The sequence below is a fragment of the Glarea lozoyensis genome, assembly GCF_000409485.1.
Source record: "Glarea lozoyensis ATCC 20868 chromosome Unknown GLAREA5, whole genome shotgun sequence".
Taxonomy (NCBI): Eukaryota; Fungi; Ascomycota; class Leotiomycetes; order Helotiales; family Helotiaceae; genus Glarea; species Glarea lozoyensis.
Genome location: NW_007361000.1, coordinates 1,153,312 through 1,170,936, shown reverse-complemented (window position 1 = coordinate 1,170,936; position 17,625 = coordinate 1,153,312). Strand labels below are relative to the sequence as shown.

General features: G+C 47.1%; 6 protein-coding genes across 6 annotated transcripts; 4 read left to right on the top strand and 2 right to left on the bottom strand.

Annotated features, from left to right (window-relative positions):
- Positions 1-1,771: 1,771 nt before the first annotated feature.
- GLAREA_04581 (RING/U-box) lies at positions 1,772-2,623 on the bottom strand (the record flags this gene model as incomplete). Its single annotated transcript, XM_008086958.1, has 1 exon — positions 1,772-2,623. The coding sequence occupies one exon, from the start codon at positions 2,621-2,623 to the stop codon at positions 1,772-1,774; it is 852 nt and encodes a 283-aa protein (XP_008085149.1).
- A 329-nt stretch (positions 2,624-2,952) lies between these two features.
- GLAREA_04580 (P-loop containing nucleoside triphosphate hydrolase) lies at positions 2,953-6,480 on the top strand (the record flags this gene model as incomplete). Its single annotated transcript, XM_008086957.1, has 3 exons — positions 2,953-5,094; positions 5,172-5,920; positions 6,030-6,480. 3 exons carry the CDS (start codon positions 2,953-2,955, stop codon positions 6,478-6,480), a joined length of 3,342 nt encoding a protein of 1,113 aa, XP_008085148.1.
- Positions 6,481-7,590: 1,110 nt separating this feature from the next.
- On the top strand, positions 7,591-10,642 carry GLAREA_04579 (C2 (Calcium/lipid-binding, CaLB); the record flags this gene model as incomplete). Its single annotated transcript, XM_008086956.1, has 2 exons — positions 7,591-7,823; positions 7,879-10,642. The coding sequence occupies 2 exons, from the start codon at positions 7,591-7,593 to the stop codon at positions 10,640-10,642; spliced, it is 2,997 nt and encodes a 998-aa protein (XP_008085147.1).
- A 538-nt stretch (positions 10,643-11,180) lies between these two features.
- On the bottom strand, positions 11,181-11,822 carry GLAREA_04578 (RmlC-like cupin; the record flags this gene model as incomplete). Its single annotated transcript, XM_008086955.1, has 1 exon — positions 11,181-11,822. One exon carries the CDS (start codon positions 11,820-11,822, stop codon positions 11,181-11,183), a length of 642 nt encoding a protein of 213 aa, XP_008085146.1.
- Positions 11,823-12,649: 827 nt separating this feature from the next.
- GLAREA_04577 (ArfGap/RecO-like zinc finger) lies at positions 12,650-14,923 on the top strand (the record flags this gene model as incomplete). Its single annotated transcript, XM_008086954.1, has 3 exons — positions 12,650-12,835; positions 12,909-13,019; positions 13,067-14,923. 3 exons carry the CDS (start codon positions 12,650-12,652, stop codon positions 14,921-14,923), a joined length of 2,154 nt encoding a protein of 717 aa, XP_008085145.1.
- Positions 14,924-15,457: 534 nt separating this feature from the next.
- On the top strand, positions 15,458-16,209 carry GLAREA_04576 (Dimeric alpha+beta barrel; the record flags this gene model as incomplete). Its single annotated transcript, XM_008086953.1, has 3 exons — positions 15,458-15,799; positions 15,850-15,960; positions 16,009-16,209. 3 exons carry the CDS (start codon positions 15,458-15,460, stop codon positions 16,207-16,209), a joined length of 654 nt encoding a protein of 217 aa, XP_008085144.1.
- Positions 16,210-17,625: the final 1,416 nt, after the last annotated feature.

Genomic DNA, 17,625 nt, shown 5'->3' with positions numbered 1-17,625 from the left:
CTGGAACGCGTTTCTTGAACAAAAGGCAGCAGGGGGGTATTTGAAATTGTCTGACACGGTATTCGGCTGCGGCTCACGGCACACGCAGAGGGTGACGTCTTAATCGATAAATGCAAATATCGTCGTACTTGGGTTTTCAAGCGTAAGAAAGCACATGGGGGTTTAAAACAGCATTATTCGATAATAAGAGGGATAGGTAATGGTGGGGGGAGGTTTCCAAGTTGTTGAGCTGTTTTTGTTACAATTGAGTGAAGTCAAAACTGTACAGCACTAAGTTTTAAATCCCTACAACCACTGACAATCATTCTAATAATTTGCAGCCCAGCATTCAAATTAACATGCTGTAACTATTCATCAATACAGGCACTGATCCTATGGAGTTATTGCGGCCAGCTCTAGCTTAGTGGGCTACATACATTCTATGATTTTATAATATTTCTGCCAAGCACAAACGGTTTGTCAACTTCTCTTTCTCTCTTATAAAATGTCGTTGCTCTGGAATTTCTATCTTTTGTACAATTACGGCGTTGCCAAAGCTCAGCGTGAGATTGCGTACGAAGCAGCTGTCTCTAACAGCGGCGGGACAAAGACTGATTACCAGCTCCACGCGCAATGAGAAACTCAAATCGGGTCAGCACCCAATCCACTACCGATGCTGCCCATTTCGCTACCTGATAATTTTTCACGGATTTCCGGATGTAGCAGCCAAATTTTAGCAGGGTTCATGTGAGAGTAATATTTGGTATGGTGCCCCGGCTCCACCTATATGTCTTACACTTCAGCGATGTTCTAACTTTCCATTGTACATCCTTCTATTCTTACACCTGGTAGATGTCTCGAGCAATTAGTATCTTGTTGTATTTTCTTGTAACAGCTTACCAATTTGAAGTTTGTAGACCATCGTGCCAAACAATATAAATTTCCATATCATCGAGGGCTCTCATACTCTGTTCCACTTTATCCAGCAGCTTTATAGTTGAAGGGCGTCGGAGCTGACCAAGCTGTTAGCGGATGCCAAATAACTTTTGCGGTCTTTCGAGATTATCCAGTAGCTCGTCATTTTGAGGCTATTCGCTTATCTGGCGACGCCACTGATGCTTACTCCTTCAAGGTGTTCTCAGGGGTGGATGTTACATGCCAATAAAATGTCGAGAATCTTCCTCTGATCGCAGCATGTCCGATGATGGGGGATAGACTTGTATACCATCTCTGAACATTCCAAATATATGGTTCTCCGGCACGTCTAATATTTATGGTGGCCGTAACTCATTAATCAAATGCAGATGTGCCAGACACCCACTTCCATACATACCTTTACCTCTCTGAATAGCAAAAGGGATTCGAGAGGAATAGAGAGCGTATTTATTTCAAGGTAGCAACAATATAGCAATAATAACTAATCACCGTCCGGTGCGAGAAACGCATAATATAAAGAAGTCTAGTATGAGGCGATGAATAGCCCACTTCTGGTCCCAAGAAGAAGCCGTTCGATATAAGATATTAAGATTGAAGCATGCCCTTCATTAAAACCCTTGGTTGTTTCGGTCCATGACAAGTCCTCTTTAAATAATGGATCAAACCAATGCTGAAATGGAGTAAACAACTTATTAGCCCCGTATCGTAAGTTACAAGTTACAAGTTACAAATCTGTAGTCTTGAATCGGCTGTAGTGCTGAGCGAAGAACGGCTAAGTCTACTAAACGTTTAATAGCTTTTCGGCAAGCAAATTTAGGACAAAGAAGTGATCTTTGCGTCAAGCGTAGCAGCAGTGTTAATTCTGATTGCAATCCTCATCGCCATACTGAACTATTTTGTCCCATGCATCGAGGGTCTCGCAAGGGCTTCTCAGCCAAGCCTTAAGCTCGTGTAGAAAAAGCTGTGTGTTGCGGCGTCCGAGGTGATCCTGAATCATGTTCTCTGCCTGACCTGCACTGCCCTGAATGTCCACCATCTTTAAAATGGCAATGATATACTCCACCAGATAGTCTGCACGGCTGGGTCTCTTCTCACGATCAGGATCGTTCCCCGGCTCAGGATTGCCGTCACAGTTGAGAAACACAAAGACTTGAAGCTCGCGGCGTAGCCATGTTCTAGCTCGAGATCTGATCGCGGGGTCAATTTTGACAAGTTCTGGGGTAAACTCCTGGTGTCTCGAGTCAAGTGGCTGTCGTCTGTTTGAGCCTACGTGGTGAGAGTGCAGATTATTCTGGTATATAAAGCGTCTTCTCCGAATCGCTTCATTTTCGAACGGTTGTCCACGTGCCACCCAGCCACTATTGTCTCTAGTTCTATCCACAGCACTAGAGTTGTCAGACGCTTTAGTTCGTTCGGAGACTTTGTAAACTTTCGTGTGCTCCCCATTTAGACCCGGATCGTGCCAGACTTCGTGCACTTCAGCCTTACACAGTGGGCAATTTGCACGTTGGTCCATCCATGTGAGCAGACACAAATAATCAAAGTTATTGTGTTTGCATGGTTGCGCTTGGCACTGTTCGGTTATGTCGCCGAGACAGATTACGCAGCATGCGGTTCTGCTAACCGTTGCCGACGAGATTTGCTGGAGAGTGTCTTGAAGGACTCGAGACCGTAAGTTGTCAACGTCGAGTCCATTGATGAGTTCCATGTCTGATTACGAACTAGCAGAAAGGTCCGTGCGGGAGAACGAGATCAAGAGCGAGAGCGAGAGCGAGAGCTGGTACATGTATACAAGATATTCTTATAAAGAGATTGTAAGTCTAATGAATTTTCTTCGGAAACAGTGTTGTTTTGTATTTGAGCACTAGGTAGGTAGTGAGATAACGAAGAGAGCAAGGGAAGCGCTTCGCGCTTATTCAAAACACCAACATAGATAGGTGAGCGGTAGGCAACTGGCAGGCAACCTCGTCCGCAGCTCTGTTGGTCCGCTTTCGACAACAATCATAGTACGCTACGCTTCCAGAAGCATATTCAGAGATGGACGACCTGTACGAATTCGAGATCTCTGGGCTCGTGAGCAAGGTAGTCGCTGAGCTGCAAAACCACCTTGGAGTGGTCGACAAAACTCTCGCAGAATTCGTTATCGCTCAGCGCCTCGAGGCTGACACCTCTGACAACTTCGAACGGAGGTTGAATGATATCGCCAATGACACTTTCTCATCAAGTCTCGTCAACAGCATAGACAGGCTCGTCTGCTTGCTTCACCCGACTATGCAGGCAAGGCGTTTCATTACATACGATGAGCCTGGCGATCAACGCCCCGTTGTCCAAAAAGCTCACAAATCCACTGGAGATGCTGTGCCAGACGTGGTGTCATATCAAAGCTCTATCGAGAGCGACTTAGCAATGCTGGAGGCTCTGGAGCCAAAGCATCGAGATGTCGAAAAAAATAAGCGAAGACGGGACTGTAGTCTCAGTCAGGGTAGGAGTCTTGAAACATCGATGGAGCAGCAATGGAAGCATGGAAACCCGGTCACCGATTTGCCAAAGAAGAGACGCCATGCAAGAGATAATTGCGATGTGTCAATGTCAGAGAAGCAGCGGCGCCATGGCTACCGCAGCGGCGATCGTCATAAGGAGGACCAAGAGATATCGCGTCGGTTGAGCCCCGAGATAGACGATACACCTGTGTTACAAAAAGTTTACAGTGGCCATGTCACGGCTCTTGAGGACTTTGGCGCCTTCGTTAGCATCCAAGGCATCAAGCAGAAAGCAGTGGGACTTGTCCATGTTTCACAGCTGTCAAACAAACGCGTTAGCCACCCATTAGACTTATTGAAATGTGGCCAATCTGTCCAGGTCAGAGTCCTTAGCATGGAGGGCACAAAAATTGGACTATCAATGAAGGATAATGAGCAAGACCGGGACGCGACTTTCCAGAAAGGCATCGATTCCAGTGCTAACATGCAGTCTGTGGGCGGAGAGAATAGGGTAGACACCGACACTAGTCCTGCAAAGTTCCAAAAAAGAAGATTGACATCTCCTGAAAGGTGGGAGATTCGGCAACTCAAGGCATCTGGAGTTGCGAAATCTTCAGACTATCCCCAGCTAGAAGAAGACTACAACGCAACGATTAGTGGAAACGGCAAAATGGAGCTGGAAGAAGATGTTGACATTGAAATCAGGGAGGAAGAGCCGCCATTCCTTGCTGGGCAATTTAGCCAGGCTCTAGATCTCTCGCCTGTTCGTATCATTAAAGCCCCTGATGGGTCGCTGAACCGGGCTGCTATGTTCAGTGTCACGTTAGCAAAGGAACGAAGGGAAATCCGAGACCTGGAGGCTGAAGCTGCGGTTGAAACTGTCGAGAAGGTTGATCTCTCATCGCAGTCAAACGATCCAATGGCGGACCCCGCGAATCGCAAATTCGCCAGTGAACTTGGAAAAGGGAACGCCATAAAGAATACAAGCATGCCAGAGTGGAAATTTTCGGCTACCACGAAAGGCCAGACTCCCGGAAGGAGAGCACATATGTCAATTAAGGCGCAGCGGGAATCTCTTCCGGTGTTTACATTTCGAAACCAACTTATCGAAGCTATACAACAAAATCCCATTCTTGTTGTCGTTGGTGAAACAGGTTCTGGTAAGACTACTCAAATAACACAATACCTAGCTGAGGCAGGGTTTACAAGCAGCGGCATTATTGGGTGCACACAGCCTCGCCGTGTAGCGGCATTATCAGTAGCAAAACGTGTAGCCCAGGAAGTCGGCTGTGTTTTGGGCGAGGAAGTAGGGTATTCAGTACGTTTTGATGATTGCACCAGCAAAGATACTAAAATCAAGTATATGACGGATGGTATGCTTCAGCGCGAAGTTCTAATCGACCCAGACCTAAAGCGATACTCTATTATCATGCTCGACGAGGCACACGAACGTACTATTGCTACCGATATTCTCTTCGCACTACTTAAAAAAGCTTTGAAAAGACGATCAGACTTCAAAGTGATCGTCACGTCTGCCACCCTTAACGCTGACAAGTTCTCGACATACTTTGATGACGCTCCAATATTCACAATCCCCGGCCGTACATTTCCAGTCAAAGTTCTATACTCCCGGGAGCCTGAGCCGGATTATCTTGACACTGCTCTAGCCACCGTTTTGCAAATTCACCTGATGGAGCCAGTAGGAGATATTCTTTTATTCTTAACAGGGCAGGAGGAAATCGATACCGCCTGCGAAGTTTACAAACACGCGCAAAGGCTTTAGGGCCTAGCGTGCCGGACCTACTTGTTTTTCCTGTCTATGCCGGATTGCCTGCGGATATACAAAACCGTATTTTTGAGCTAACGCCGCCAGGTAGTCGAAAGGTCGTCGTTGCTACAAACATTGCTGAGACCTCTATTACTATCGATAATATCTACTACATTATAGACCCGGGGTTCTTCAAGCAAAATTCATATAATCCGAAGCTGGGCATGGACTCGCTCGTTATTACCCCAATATCGCAAGCACAAGCTAATCAGAGGGCAGGTCGTGCTGGCCGAACCGGCCCAGGAAAGTGCTTTAGGTTATATACTGAGACAGCCTACCATTCAGAGATGTTACGATCTTCAATACCTGATATCCAACGTCACAATCTATGTACAACAATCCTTATGCTTAAGGCGATGGGCATTAACGACCTTCTTCACTTTGATTTCATGGACCCGCCACCGGTTAATACTATGCTCACTGCTCTCGAAGAGCTTTATGCTCTAGGTGCTCTTGATGACGAAGGTCTATTGACACGGCTAGGACGCCAAATGGCCGATTTCCCCATGGCGCCGTCGCTTGCGAAAGTGTTGATTTTGTCAGGAGAATTGGGTTGCTCAAATGAGGTCCTTACTATCGTTGCTATGCTAAATCTGACAAATGTCTTCTATCGTCCGACGGAGAAGCAGGAACAAGCAGATCAGAAGAAGGCCAAATTCCATGACCAACATGGCGATCACTTGACACTACTGAATGTGTATAACGCCTGGAAAGAAAGTGCTTATTCAAGCTCTTGGTGCTTTGAGAATTTTATCCAATTGCGCTCTATGAACCAAGCAAAGGACATACTGACACAGCTCGTGCAGATCATGGAACGGTATCATCACCCAGTTACTTCATGTGGTCCCAGAACGGAGCAGGTGCGTCGAGCCTTTTGCGCCGGGTTTTTTTCGAAATGTAGGGAGAAGGGACACAGAGGCTGGGTCCGGGGGCTACAAGACCCTTCTTGAACGCACACCAATCTTCGTGCATCCATCGTCTGCGCTGTTTGGGAAGCAGTCTGAATGGGTAATCTATCATGAACTTGTCCTCACCACGCGTGAGTATATGCGCTGGACCACAAGCATTGAACCCAAGTGGCTCATCGACGCAGCACCGACCTTTTTCAAGCTTGCAGGCACTGGTGGGACGATGTCAAAGAGACGTAAACAAGAGTGCATTGAGCCGTTGCACAATAAATTTGTGGGCGAGGATGACTGGCGGCTGTCAGCTCAACGCTGTTCTGGCGGCCGAGGCGGTGGCGGCACTTGGAGTTAATTCTACGCAGTAACTGAGCTCGATCTACACTTCCTCGTTAGCATGCTTCAGTTTGCGAGCCTATTTCAGTTGACTTTAGATCTTTTATACATACGGTAAGGAATACATATATGCATATCTTAGCTATCAATAGAATAAAGTCAAGAGAGCAAGAAATCAGCGAGCGCAGGACGTACCTACAAACAATGTGATGTTCCCCTGTGTAGAATGTACTAACGACATAATGCTTAAGTGCATGCTTTGCCACATCCTAATACATATAACAGACTGGAGAGTTCACTATACAGAGCCCATGTCTTTTTTTCAGAAGTTAAACTGACCATGAGTTTACAGTGTCGCCATGGCCGTATTAGCATAGGGACTTATACACATATTTTGAGCAACCAGAGCCTAGATACGTTTGGAGTTTTTTGGTGTCTCATTAATATCTTGTTCGAGGTCGCGATGTATAAGTGTTCTTCATCGTACTGTGGTAGATTAGTTATGCATATCTTAACTCTGCATGACGATGTTATGCAGCCGAGAAGCGACTGTTTACATATGAGGACCCACTTTTAAGGCCATCTATTTTTGGAACTTTCGCCTGCCCGCAACATTTCGCCGGATGCGGACGACGAATTGAACAATAGTGTACGGAGTACAGAGCTTTAAAAATCAAAATCGAAGCAAATTCAATACGGCGAAGATACGTATAGAAAATTTCTTTTTTTCCAACTATGTGCAGCATAATATTGAATGGTGGAGATGAAACTTGTGTATGTAAACACTGGTAGGGTTCACCGGGTTACACCATCTCGCTTCCAAAAGGCTGAGCCCAGCTTCCCAGCCTCTTCTCTTTGCGACTCAATTCTCAGCCACCAATTATTCGTTACTCCAAGAGGGACGCGCAAGTGTGTTCCTTTAGTCTGCATTCAGTACTCCGGGCAATTCCTTCTTCCTGCATGTAGTCGAGAAGGTGCTAGACACTCTGTATCATCTCTCATTCACTCTTTCGCGACACCCAGATGATGAACTAGAGTACATTGCTAGCCTTGTAAACAAAGGCTCTGTTCCCAATACGAAATACGGCACATCTCTCCGCAACAACAGTGCCCTCAGGTCAAAGCTGCAATGGCAGCCAAAACGAAGGTCAACGGTCTCAATGGAATGCATACGGCCGGCATTTTCTCCGACATGACGGTGGACGGGCCAGAAATTGGAACATTGGTTGTTATTGTTGATAGAGCAAAGAACCTCCCAAATCGAAAGACAATTGGCAAGCAGAATCCTTACTGTGCAGCGAGGTTAGGGAAAGAAGCCAAGAAGACGGAGACCGATCGAAGAGGAGGCCAAACACCCAGATGGTTAGTTAACATGTTGTGGTTTTAATGCGACGGTTTGATCTAATGTATTCTCCAGGGATCAGGAGCTTCGATTTACCGTACACGACTCACCCGATTATTTGCAATTGAAGGTCTCGGTATTCAACGACGACAAAAGGACCGATTTGATTGGGGAGACCTGGGTCAGCTTGCAAGAAGTCGTGGTTCCTGGGGGAGGGCAAAGCGATACTTGGCACACCCTGAGCTGTAAAGGCAAATACTCTGGAGAGGTCAGGGTAGAAATCACGTATTACGACACACGACCCAAGCAAGAGAAGGCAGAAAAGGCGAGACAGGCAGGCGCTGCCAGCACTGTAGAGGATGGAGGGAGAGAGACGCTGAAAGGACCGAGGCAGCCGAAACCTGCAGTGAAAAGACGACCGTTGCCATCTGACCCAGTCACTGGAGCTCCACCACCAAACGCCATCCCCGATCACGTTCAAACTCCTCCCCGAGGGTTCAAATCACCGGCTGGGACACCCGAGCACACAAACTCACCAACTCGAGGTTACGAGCAATCGATGAATGGTCCGGAATACACCCAGACACCTCCACGTGCTCAGCCTCAAGCACCGAATGCAATTCCTGACCACATTCAAACCCCTTCAAGAGCATCGCCGGTTGCGATTCCACAGCATATTCAAACTCCCCGATATCAGAGTCCAGGGTATATATCAAATCAATCACCACTGCAGAATGTAGAGTATGGAACTCCATCTAATCAATATTCAACGACTAGTTACGACAGAAGCCCGACATGGGATGGATATGGCTCCAACAGGGCATTTCCACACGAGGAGAGAAGCGAGCTTTACGATTCCAATAACTCTAGAAAGGATGTAAGAAACAACTACGCAACTAGCCAAACATCGAAAGGCTATAGTGGCCACCAGGTTTACAATAACGAAGATGAGGAACACATAGATTCTCGAGACCCCTACAGCAGACATAGTCCCTATGAGATACCACCATCTGATGAGTACGGGTCTCCTCCAAGCCCAGTGGGGCCACCGCCCCCGCCTCCTGCCCATGGGACCCGTCATGGTAGCAGTCAAGTGAGCCCGCAACCAGCTATCAGATCTCAAGAGCACTATGCATTCGCTGCCCCGATCAGGGCAAATACATGGGATACGAACCTCTCGAACGAAGCGCATCGAAACTCATTGTCCTCGTACTCTCAACCTAAGCCGTACATGGCTTATGTCACTCCCAAGAAGGACGATCAATATCGAAAAGAAAATTCAAGGCCATATCAAGAGGCGGAGCCTAGACATCATTCGTATGATGGAAGGTACAGTGCTGACTACGGCTCGATGCAGCCTACCGTGGAGGATGCACCTCCATCTCCCTCGGCACCACACTACTCGGGACACAGAGGAAGTGCTTCGCAGTCGCCTGGTGACAGAAGACATACTGAAGTCCCATCACCAGCTCCGCTCAATCTGAGTGGGAGAGGAAGCGTTGCATCTGGGCGAAACAGTATTTCGACCCCACCAGTTCATCCTGGCATGCACCAGCATTCGAACAGCAATGGCTACAATTCTTCTAGTTCTCAGATATCACTAAGAGATCGATCCCAGACTGCAGCTTCTATGTCTTCACGAACCTCGTACAATTCGCTGCCACAGCAATATCAGATGGCACGAAAACCATCACGGAATCAACTTGCAGAAATTGAACCGGACTATGGCCTGCCTGCGGTTCCACCGACTCTTGTCGCTGGTATTGACCCCATGATTGCTCAGGAAATCCAGGAAAGGATATATGACGAGCGCAGAAAGAGCTTCAGCAACCAAGGGCCAAGTCCGATGTCTCGGGGCTCTTATGACGACCCTGGTCACAACAATCAATATCAAACTAGGCAAGAATTCGATTCATATCAAGAAGACGCAATGGTACCATATGCAGCTTCCGCGGCCCCATCTTCATACAGTGGGCGACAAAGCCGATATTCCAACACGACTGGCACGGTGGTACACAAACCAAGAGGTGTCTCTCCTGACCCTAGAGTACCTGCGCGAAAGTCTGTGAGTCCATCTCCAGGTCCTGCTCCAGAGGAGACCCGACGCCTCTCTGGTATTCCTTTCGGACCAGATTCCTATAACGCCTTGAACCCTAAAATAACTGGTTCTGTGTCAACACCTTCTCTGAGCGCTAGATACGATATCCAGGAGCCCGACGCAGATGCGAAGATTATCACACATGACGGTCGGGAGATTGACCCTAGTGATCATATTCCCGAGTCTAACTACGCACCTCTCCTCGAATCCAAAGCGCCCAAGTATGCCTCACAAATGCCAGACCGTAATTATCGAGCACCCCCCAGCAGTTCTCAGCCAAACTCTGGTCGCAAGCAGCTAAAAGTGGTTGCCCGACCAGTATCTATGTCTACCTCGCCATCCGGGCCGGCTGTATACATGGGTACTGGGCCGAATGATCCATTGTCGAATACGGGTCGAAATCGGTTACAAAAGAAGTCAAACAGGATGTCTGCTGCGCCGGCACCGCAGTCGAGTCCTTTAGCTCCAATAACACCACATCAGAGCAACAGCTATAGTTCGAGAAGTGTGCCAAGACCCAATACAGCCACATACGACTCAAATGAAAACTACAACCCAAGCCCAAGCTATGGGGGTAGTTATCGCGGAAGTGCCGGCCCACCTCCCATTCCAGCCAAAGTCCCTATGCGTATGGACTCTGGTGTTCCACAATCTTCGGGTGCAGATGCGTGGACCTTGCTTGATGAGATGAAAAATATTGACCTTGGCAATGGTCGATCGCGAAGACGTGGTCATTATTAAACCAGCTTCCCTTCATGATATCATTTAATGTCGCGTGTATTATCTTGCAAATCTACACGATTCTATGAGGTATTTGTTGTAACGCCTAGCATCGATATGCGTGTTATTTTTATTTTCTACTCATGATTGTTTTCACTAGGCGGGCGGTGGTAATCTATAGGCGTGGCATAAGGGAGCTTCTGGCAAGAGCTGCACAGAAGATCACTCCTATTTATGAGGCATGGTTCAATGGGGCGTTCAATTTGTTTCATAGGTGATTTAGAAAGGATAATGAAATGGAATATTGAATAGATGGAATTATAGTCTAAGGTTTCACAAGAAAATGAATTTAATGTATCCTCATCATGATACTGTTTGCCTTTCTTCCTTAACTTCGGCACATAAAGGCTTTTGATCGAGGCGCCCGAGATCTAAACAATCAGGAAATTCTTGGTTGTCTACATATTTATCCAAAACTGTCTTTCCGTTTCTAGTTTGGCTTTTGATCAGTTGCCTCTATCATCACGCAAAACGCTCTTCTTTAACATTCCTCAAATGCCTATCGCTTCTTGCCCAATGGACTTAATAGCCACTCTAGCTCCTCTGCCTTTTCCTTTGGAACCAAATTCTTCAACCCTTCCGGACTTAAGAAATCGTGGTCACAATATTCAAATCCAGGAACGACAGTTTCGCTGATCAGCAAACCATCTTTACTCTCCTCTCCACCTTCTTCGTCTGGCATTAAGAAAGAGGCCTTGTACTTCCCACCATCAACGACCCATTGCAACTTCTCGCCTTTCTCAACGTTCTGACCAACAATGAAAGTTTCAATACGTCTCGAACTGCCTTCCTCATCGGCATGGATCAAGACATAAGTGCCCCTACCGCGGTGGAGAGTATGGACTGTTCGTCCTAGATTCCGGTGGAAGCCGCCTTGGGGTCCTTGGGGTGTGAGGAGATAGAAGATGGTGGTTGATGCGTTCCGGACACCGGGTTCGAAACCGGGTCGCTGAGGTGCTAAGTCGATAGTATTTGAGTGGGATGCGGGAAATGGCGAAGGGAATTTCTCCTGGGCGCGGTCGGTTTCGGCAAAGAAACCGCCTTCAATGTGTGGTTCGAGGTTTAGAGCTTTGATAATGGACTCAATGTGTGCTGGTGGTGGGGTGTCCGGAGAGGGACTGAAAAAGGGATGAATAGTCATTTTGAGGGTTTGAAAATGGGTTTGAATAGACAATCATGAACTCCGCTGACACTTGTGAGGGATTCAAGGTACCTTTTATTCAAATCGAAGCTTACTCTGCACCACGAGTCGACAAATCGGTACTCGAGTAAGAGACCGTCTCCAATGTAGTCACATCATCTCCACGCCGTCAGCACAACCAGCCAAACGGATAAGCAGCTTGATAAGCTCGTGGGATAGGAAAGTTGAAAACAGTGGAGAATGAAGGACCGACCCTTTTGTGACATTGTGTTAAGATTTCGGGAGCTCCATGTTTAGTGCACCACAAACATATAATGCAGATACTATAGCTGCCCGAAAAGGAAAAACCACGTGGGATTAGGAGCGTGTAGACAAACAATTCAATAAATATATCAAACTCTTGGCTTCATTTAGAAAGTCATAAGGTAATCTTATGTTTTAGTGTCGTCTCGTCTGGGGGCCCTTCCTCGGTTCGTAAATCCATTGGCACTAGCGCGAAATCCGAACAAACATGGTCCAGAGTGGGGAATCCTCTCCGAGCAAGCCACGGCCAGACCTGATCCATCTCCTTTTTCCGTCCCATCGATGCATCGTGCTCTTTCTTTGCGACTGCCACTGCGAAGAAGAGTTTGCTTCTTGATGACTTACGACTAGACGACCTCTTGCTCTCCTCTCGTCCTGTACATTCAGCCCGACTTGCCCGGATGCCTTGTATAAAGTTGTAATTCTAATTCCATTCGGCCTTTATTTCTCCTGTTCGAAGCACCGGCTATCGCATCAGCATTTTTCTCGACTAATCATCTTCACCACGAACTTCATTTCTCAGCATGTCGGCGGCGACGAGTAAGAGACAACAGGCGCGCAATGAGCGCGCTTTGCAGGATTTGATAAAGGGTGTCCCGGGCAATGATGTCTGCGCCGATTGCCAGGCCAGGAATCCAGGTGAGCGAAGTGTAAATAATGGCTGGGTTACAGTTGTGCTAATGGGTTCAACAGGATGGGCTAGTTGGAGTGTAAGAATTCCCCGATCGCACATGAATACGTCAAACTCTGGCATCGCACAGGATATGAGCTGATTGTCAATAGTTAGGTATATTTCTTTGCATGCGGTGCGCCGCTTTGCATCGAAAGCTGGGGACGCACATCACCAAAGTCAAGTCTCTGAGCATGGACTCTTGGTCCACGGAGCAAGTCGAGGTCAGTGGTACTGCTCCCCAAGTTTTGGTCGTACTGACGTCTTCCAGGTCATGAGACGGATTGGCAATGTCGCATCGAACCGATTATACAACCCTTCGAACACGAGACCGCCCATTCCTTTTGATGCCGACGAAGCCGATTCTGCGATGGAAAGATTTATCAGACAGAAATATCAGGATAAAACCTCCAAGCCGACGACTCGACAGAATACGGGAAGCACCGGTGGATCAGATGAACCTCCACCATTGCCCCCGAAGACTGGAAGTAGATTCGGGTTCCGGTCTGCTTCTTCGATATTTCCATTGTCTTCCAAAGCGAAACGTCAAGCTGCGGCTGCTCAATCCGAGCTCGACCAGCACAGGCGATCACCCTCTCCACCGCCACGGAATAAGCCATCTCGAGTTTTTGGGACGACAGTATCACACGAGGCCGAAGGAGATTTGGAGAGGAAGCTGGAAAAGTTGCGGGATATGGGTTTCAGGGACGAGAAGAGGAATGCGGCCGTTCTAAAGGGTCTAGGAGGGAATCTTGAGAAATCAATTGAGACTCTCGTACGACTTGGAGAGGGACAAGCGCCTGTTCCGGTACCGAAGACTGGAAGTGAGAATTCCGGACCTTCATCTCGATCGCGCACGCCTCTTAGTGCCACTGGGAATGCTGGGATAACGATAAATCGAACAAGAGAGAAATCTCCTCCGAAAGCGCCACCAAAATCGAACGATCCATGGGAGATGCTTGATGCCCCTCCTCCTCCCGCAAAACCTCAATCCTCCCAGTCTACAGGTTCTATGCAACCACAAAGTCCCATGTTGAGTGGCAACCCTTATCAGCAGTTCAATAATACCTCTAATCCCTTTGGCCTTATGCCGTCCCAATCGCAAGTCAATCTCAATCAAGCGTTTCAAAATATGGCAGTTTCGAACTCGCAACCTTTGTTCCCAAACCACACTGGTGGATTCCCAGGTCCTCAGCCTACACCTCAGCAGCAAATGTACCAGCATTCAGTCACTCCTCCGATGCCTTCTGTACCGCAACAATTTCATTCCCAGACCATATACGAGAATCCTGCGCAACAGCCTCAGCAGAACACAGGTTACAACCCATTTATGCAACAACAGACCACACGCCAGCAACAGCAGCAAACTCAGCAATATGCAGCTCCTATTAATACGAGCTTCCAAAGCAATCCGTTTCTACAGCAATCTTTGGGTGGGAGCCAGAGTGTGTATAATAGCCCGGTAGAACAATCACCTTCTCAATACCAGCAGTCGCCATCCCAGTATCAGCAAGGCGCCTTTCATAGTTTCCAGAATCAGCAGCAGACGCAATCAAACCCTTTTCTCCAGAACCAGCAACCGCAACCCCAGCAACAACAATACCAGCAGCAAGTTCAGCCGCAGCAAAATTACCAGTTCCAACAACAACAGCATTATCAACAGTACCCACAACAAACTCATCCTATACTGCCTCAGCAAACTGGTAGAGCTGATAAGCGCACCATTTTGGACTTATACAATTATCCTCAATTGGCACCTCAGATATCATCTGCGCCTTTACTTCAAAGTCCTCAGCAACAAATGCAAGATCCGATGCAGAATCAGAATATGACTATACAACAGCAATCGAATACTCAACAGTCGCAGAACCAGCCTCAGCAGCAGCAGCAGATGAATCCTAGGAGTCCTACATCTCCTGTAGGGAGCAACAATCCGTTCATGACAGGGGGAGCGTTGCAGAGCCCTGGTGTTGATGTTCCTGGAAAACTTGTCTCATTTGCAAATACTGCACCGAATGGATCGAGACATGTAAGTCACGAGAGTGTGAGTATTGAAGCAGGAGGATGGCAGAATGGACGGCATAGCCCCGATGCCTGGGGTAACATAACTGGAAGATCTATGCGGTAGTATTGGTTATAATATATACTGTCAAGAACTGTTCTACTGTGTATCTGTTCTATTGAAAGTGTAGTAAAAATGTGAAGTGAAAAACTGCTTCTACGAACCTCATCTACCAAAGATGTAGTTTCCCGACTTGCTGCATGGAGCCGTCTTGCGTAAAACTTACTCGTTCTGTAAATCCCAGAACTTAAACAGCAAAATCTCCTTCTGCCACTTCTTGTCCGTACCTGCATCGTATAGTAGCACACTTTTCCAGCACTTGGTTCCCTGTTTTGTAGCCCACATCAGTCGATTTCAGGCTAGACAACCCCGGAAGATCACTCGCTAGCCTAGCCGGTCTGCCGATTGCGCGTTTCTTTTACCCCCCTATCTGGAAAAACGAACGACGACGTCTCATTCTCTCTCATTGTCGTTGTTTGTTTCACGATACTTCTTGTATATACTGTTATCGTAGAAGGTTTAACTATTTTGTTCGGATCGATTACTACCTTATTTTACCCCTTTGTTTGCCGAGGCTGACAGGGGCACGAAGTGTAAGACATGGCGTATAATTTCATAACCTCAGCCAACACGGCACGAAAACCCTCTGTTTCTCACCCGAATGCACGAGGAAATCGCGGGCCGGTACTGAGTCTGGTGCTTGCGGGGTTGGCTTTGGTGTTGTTCTTGCAGTGGAGTGTGTATGGGACGGCGAGGGATCATGTTGAGAGGGTTGGGGGAATGGGTGGGAGTTCGGGGGTTGTGAGCACGGTTGGCGTGGTGAATGGGGTGGAGGGGATTGGGAGTGAGATTGATGAACAGGAGATGGCGTTGCTGGGGGGGATTGTTCATGTTGTTATGTTTGAGTTTGTGGTTGGGGTTGAGGAGGAACTTGTTAGACATGTGAGTTTCTCGCACGTTTAGGGAGTGGAAATGAAGGCTGATATCGTTAGACATGTGATCGATTCATTGGGCTCAAAGACAAGGCTCTTACCAGATGGAAGAGGGAACCTTATATCAAACGTATCGTTGGGGGGCGAGACAACAGTATCGAAGATCTTCAGGTTAGTCCCTTTCTTTTTCACCGGTTTCTTGGTGCTAATTCGCAATAGAGAGGAATCACTCACATTTTCATCGTCGAGTTCGAGAATGAAGCCGACAGAAAGTATTATGTTGAGAGTGACCCGGCGCATAAGGCGTTTAAGAAAGACCTCAAGGATATCGTCAAGACATCGCAGGTTATTGACTTCGTTCCTGGCTTTTTTGGCCTTTTGAAAGCCAACGAGAAAGGAGGGACACCTGAGTCTTCCTAAGAGAGTGGAAAAGAAGAGAATTCTTGTATTTTGGTTTTCGGTTTGAGGTTGTGTGATTGTGGGTTTTTGCTACGTATGTATATATGGGCGTACTCGAGGCTGTATATAGTAGCGCTAAAACATATGGGGTTTTCTCGATTTCCGATTTGTATAACGAGTTTAAGGTGTCCTGGTTATTGTGAAAGGAACGAGAGTATGCTCGACAAGCGAGGTGCTGTTGATATCCTACAATGAGATTAATTGTTAGTGTTCGTAGTTCCTGAGTCTCGGGTTGTCCGGATCATAACCCAACGAACACCTGGGCAGTGACTTTGTAACTAAGCCACAATTTGGATAGTAGGATCTTACCTAATTAGCACTTAAAAACGCACTGAAAAAACACTGAAAAAGCATTGAAAAAGACTGTACGCTTGGCAAATCTCGACTTAGCGCTTCGGCTGTCTAATTTCGTTAGATTTGAACACAAACTAATATTGCAAGTCCGTTGGGCAAAGCTGTCTCTCGATTCAGACAGAACCATTTTCTTTGTTTAGCGAGCTGAAGTAGAGAAATTTTACAAAACCCTGAGGCCTAGTTGATTTAAGCTTAAAATTTGCGGCGAATCGCACAACCGTAAGACATGGAACATTCTTCGATTCTTCGTGGCGGATTCTATGGTCAGCCATACAAACAGAACAGATACAGCGTTCGTAAAAAGGATCATCGATGAACTAATTTTTGGAATGGAAGAATTCTGAACGCTAAAAATTAAGATTGTTGCTAACTGGTACTTGAACTAGAAACTTTATCATGTGAGGCTAACAAATATTTTAGTCCAGCCTACTCGATAATCGTGGTGTGGCAGCTCTTCCTGTCAATGTTGCATGCCATCTAGGCCAGCGTAGCGCCAAGAATTGAATGATGGGGAAAGAACGCGCCTCCCGCTTCCACACATTCTTCTTGTCCTATTCGATCGGCAGCCATCGCACTTTTTTTAAGATCTCTACCAACACGTTAGAAGATACACGGCAAGAGACCCAAGCCTGTCTTCAGTCGTATCTTGTTTCGCTCGAAGAAGTAAATAACGATACGATTACTAAAGCTTGACTGCAGAAGGGCCGAGTCTTGAAGTCATCACCCCGCAAGAGCGGGATTTGCGGGGTAGAAATCCTTCCAAGACAAACTTTTCCACCGCCGTGTCACCTGGAGCTTTACACCTCCAACACGAAGTACGAATGGAGGTTCTAGGTGAGGTCATTATTGGTCACTGCTTGAACAAAGCGGCTCAGAGCCATCCTCTTCGAACTGAACAAGCAGTACTTGGTGAGTAGCTAAATAATAGCTCCTTTTCATCAGATGGTCACATTTTGAAATAGGAACAAGAAACGATTGCTCTGGCTTCTAGACCAGTACCAGTAGTAAGCCCAAAGCTCCAGT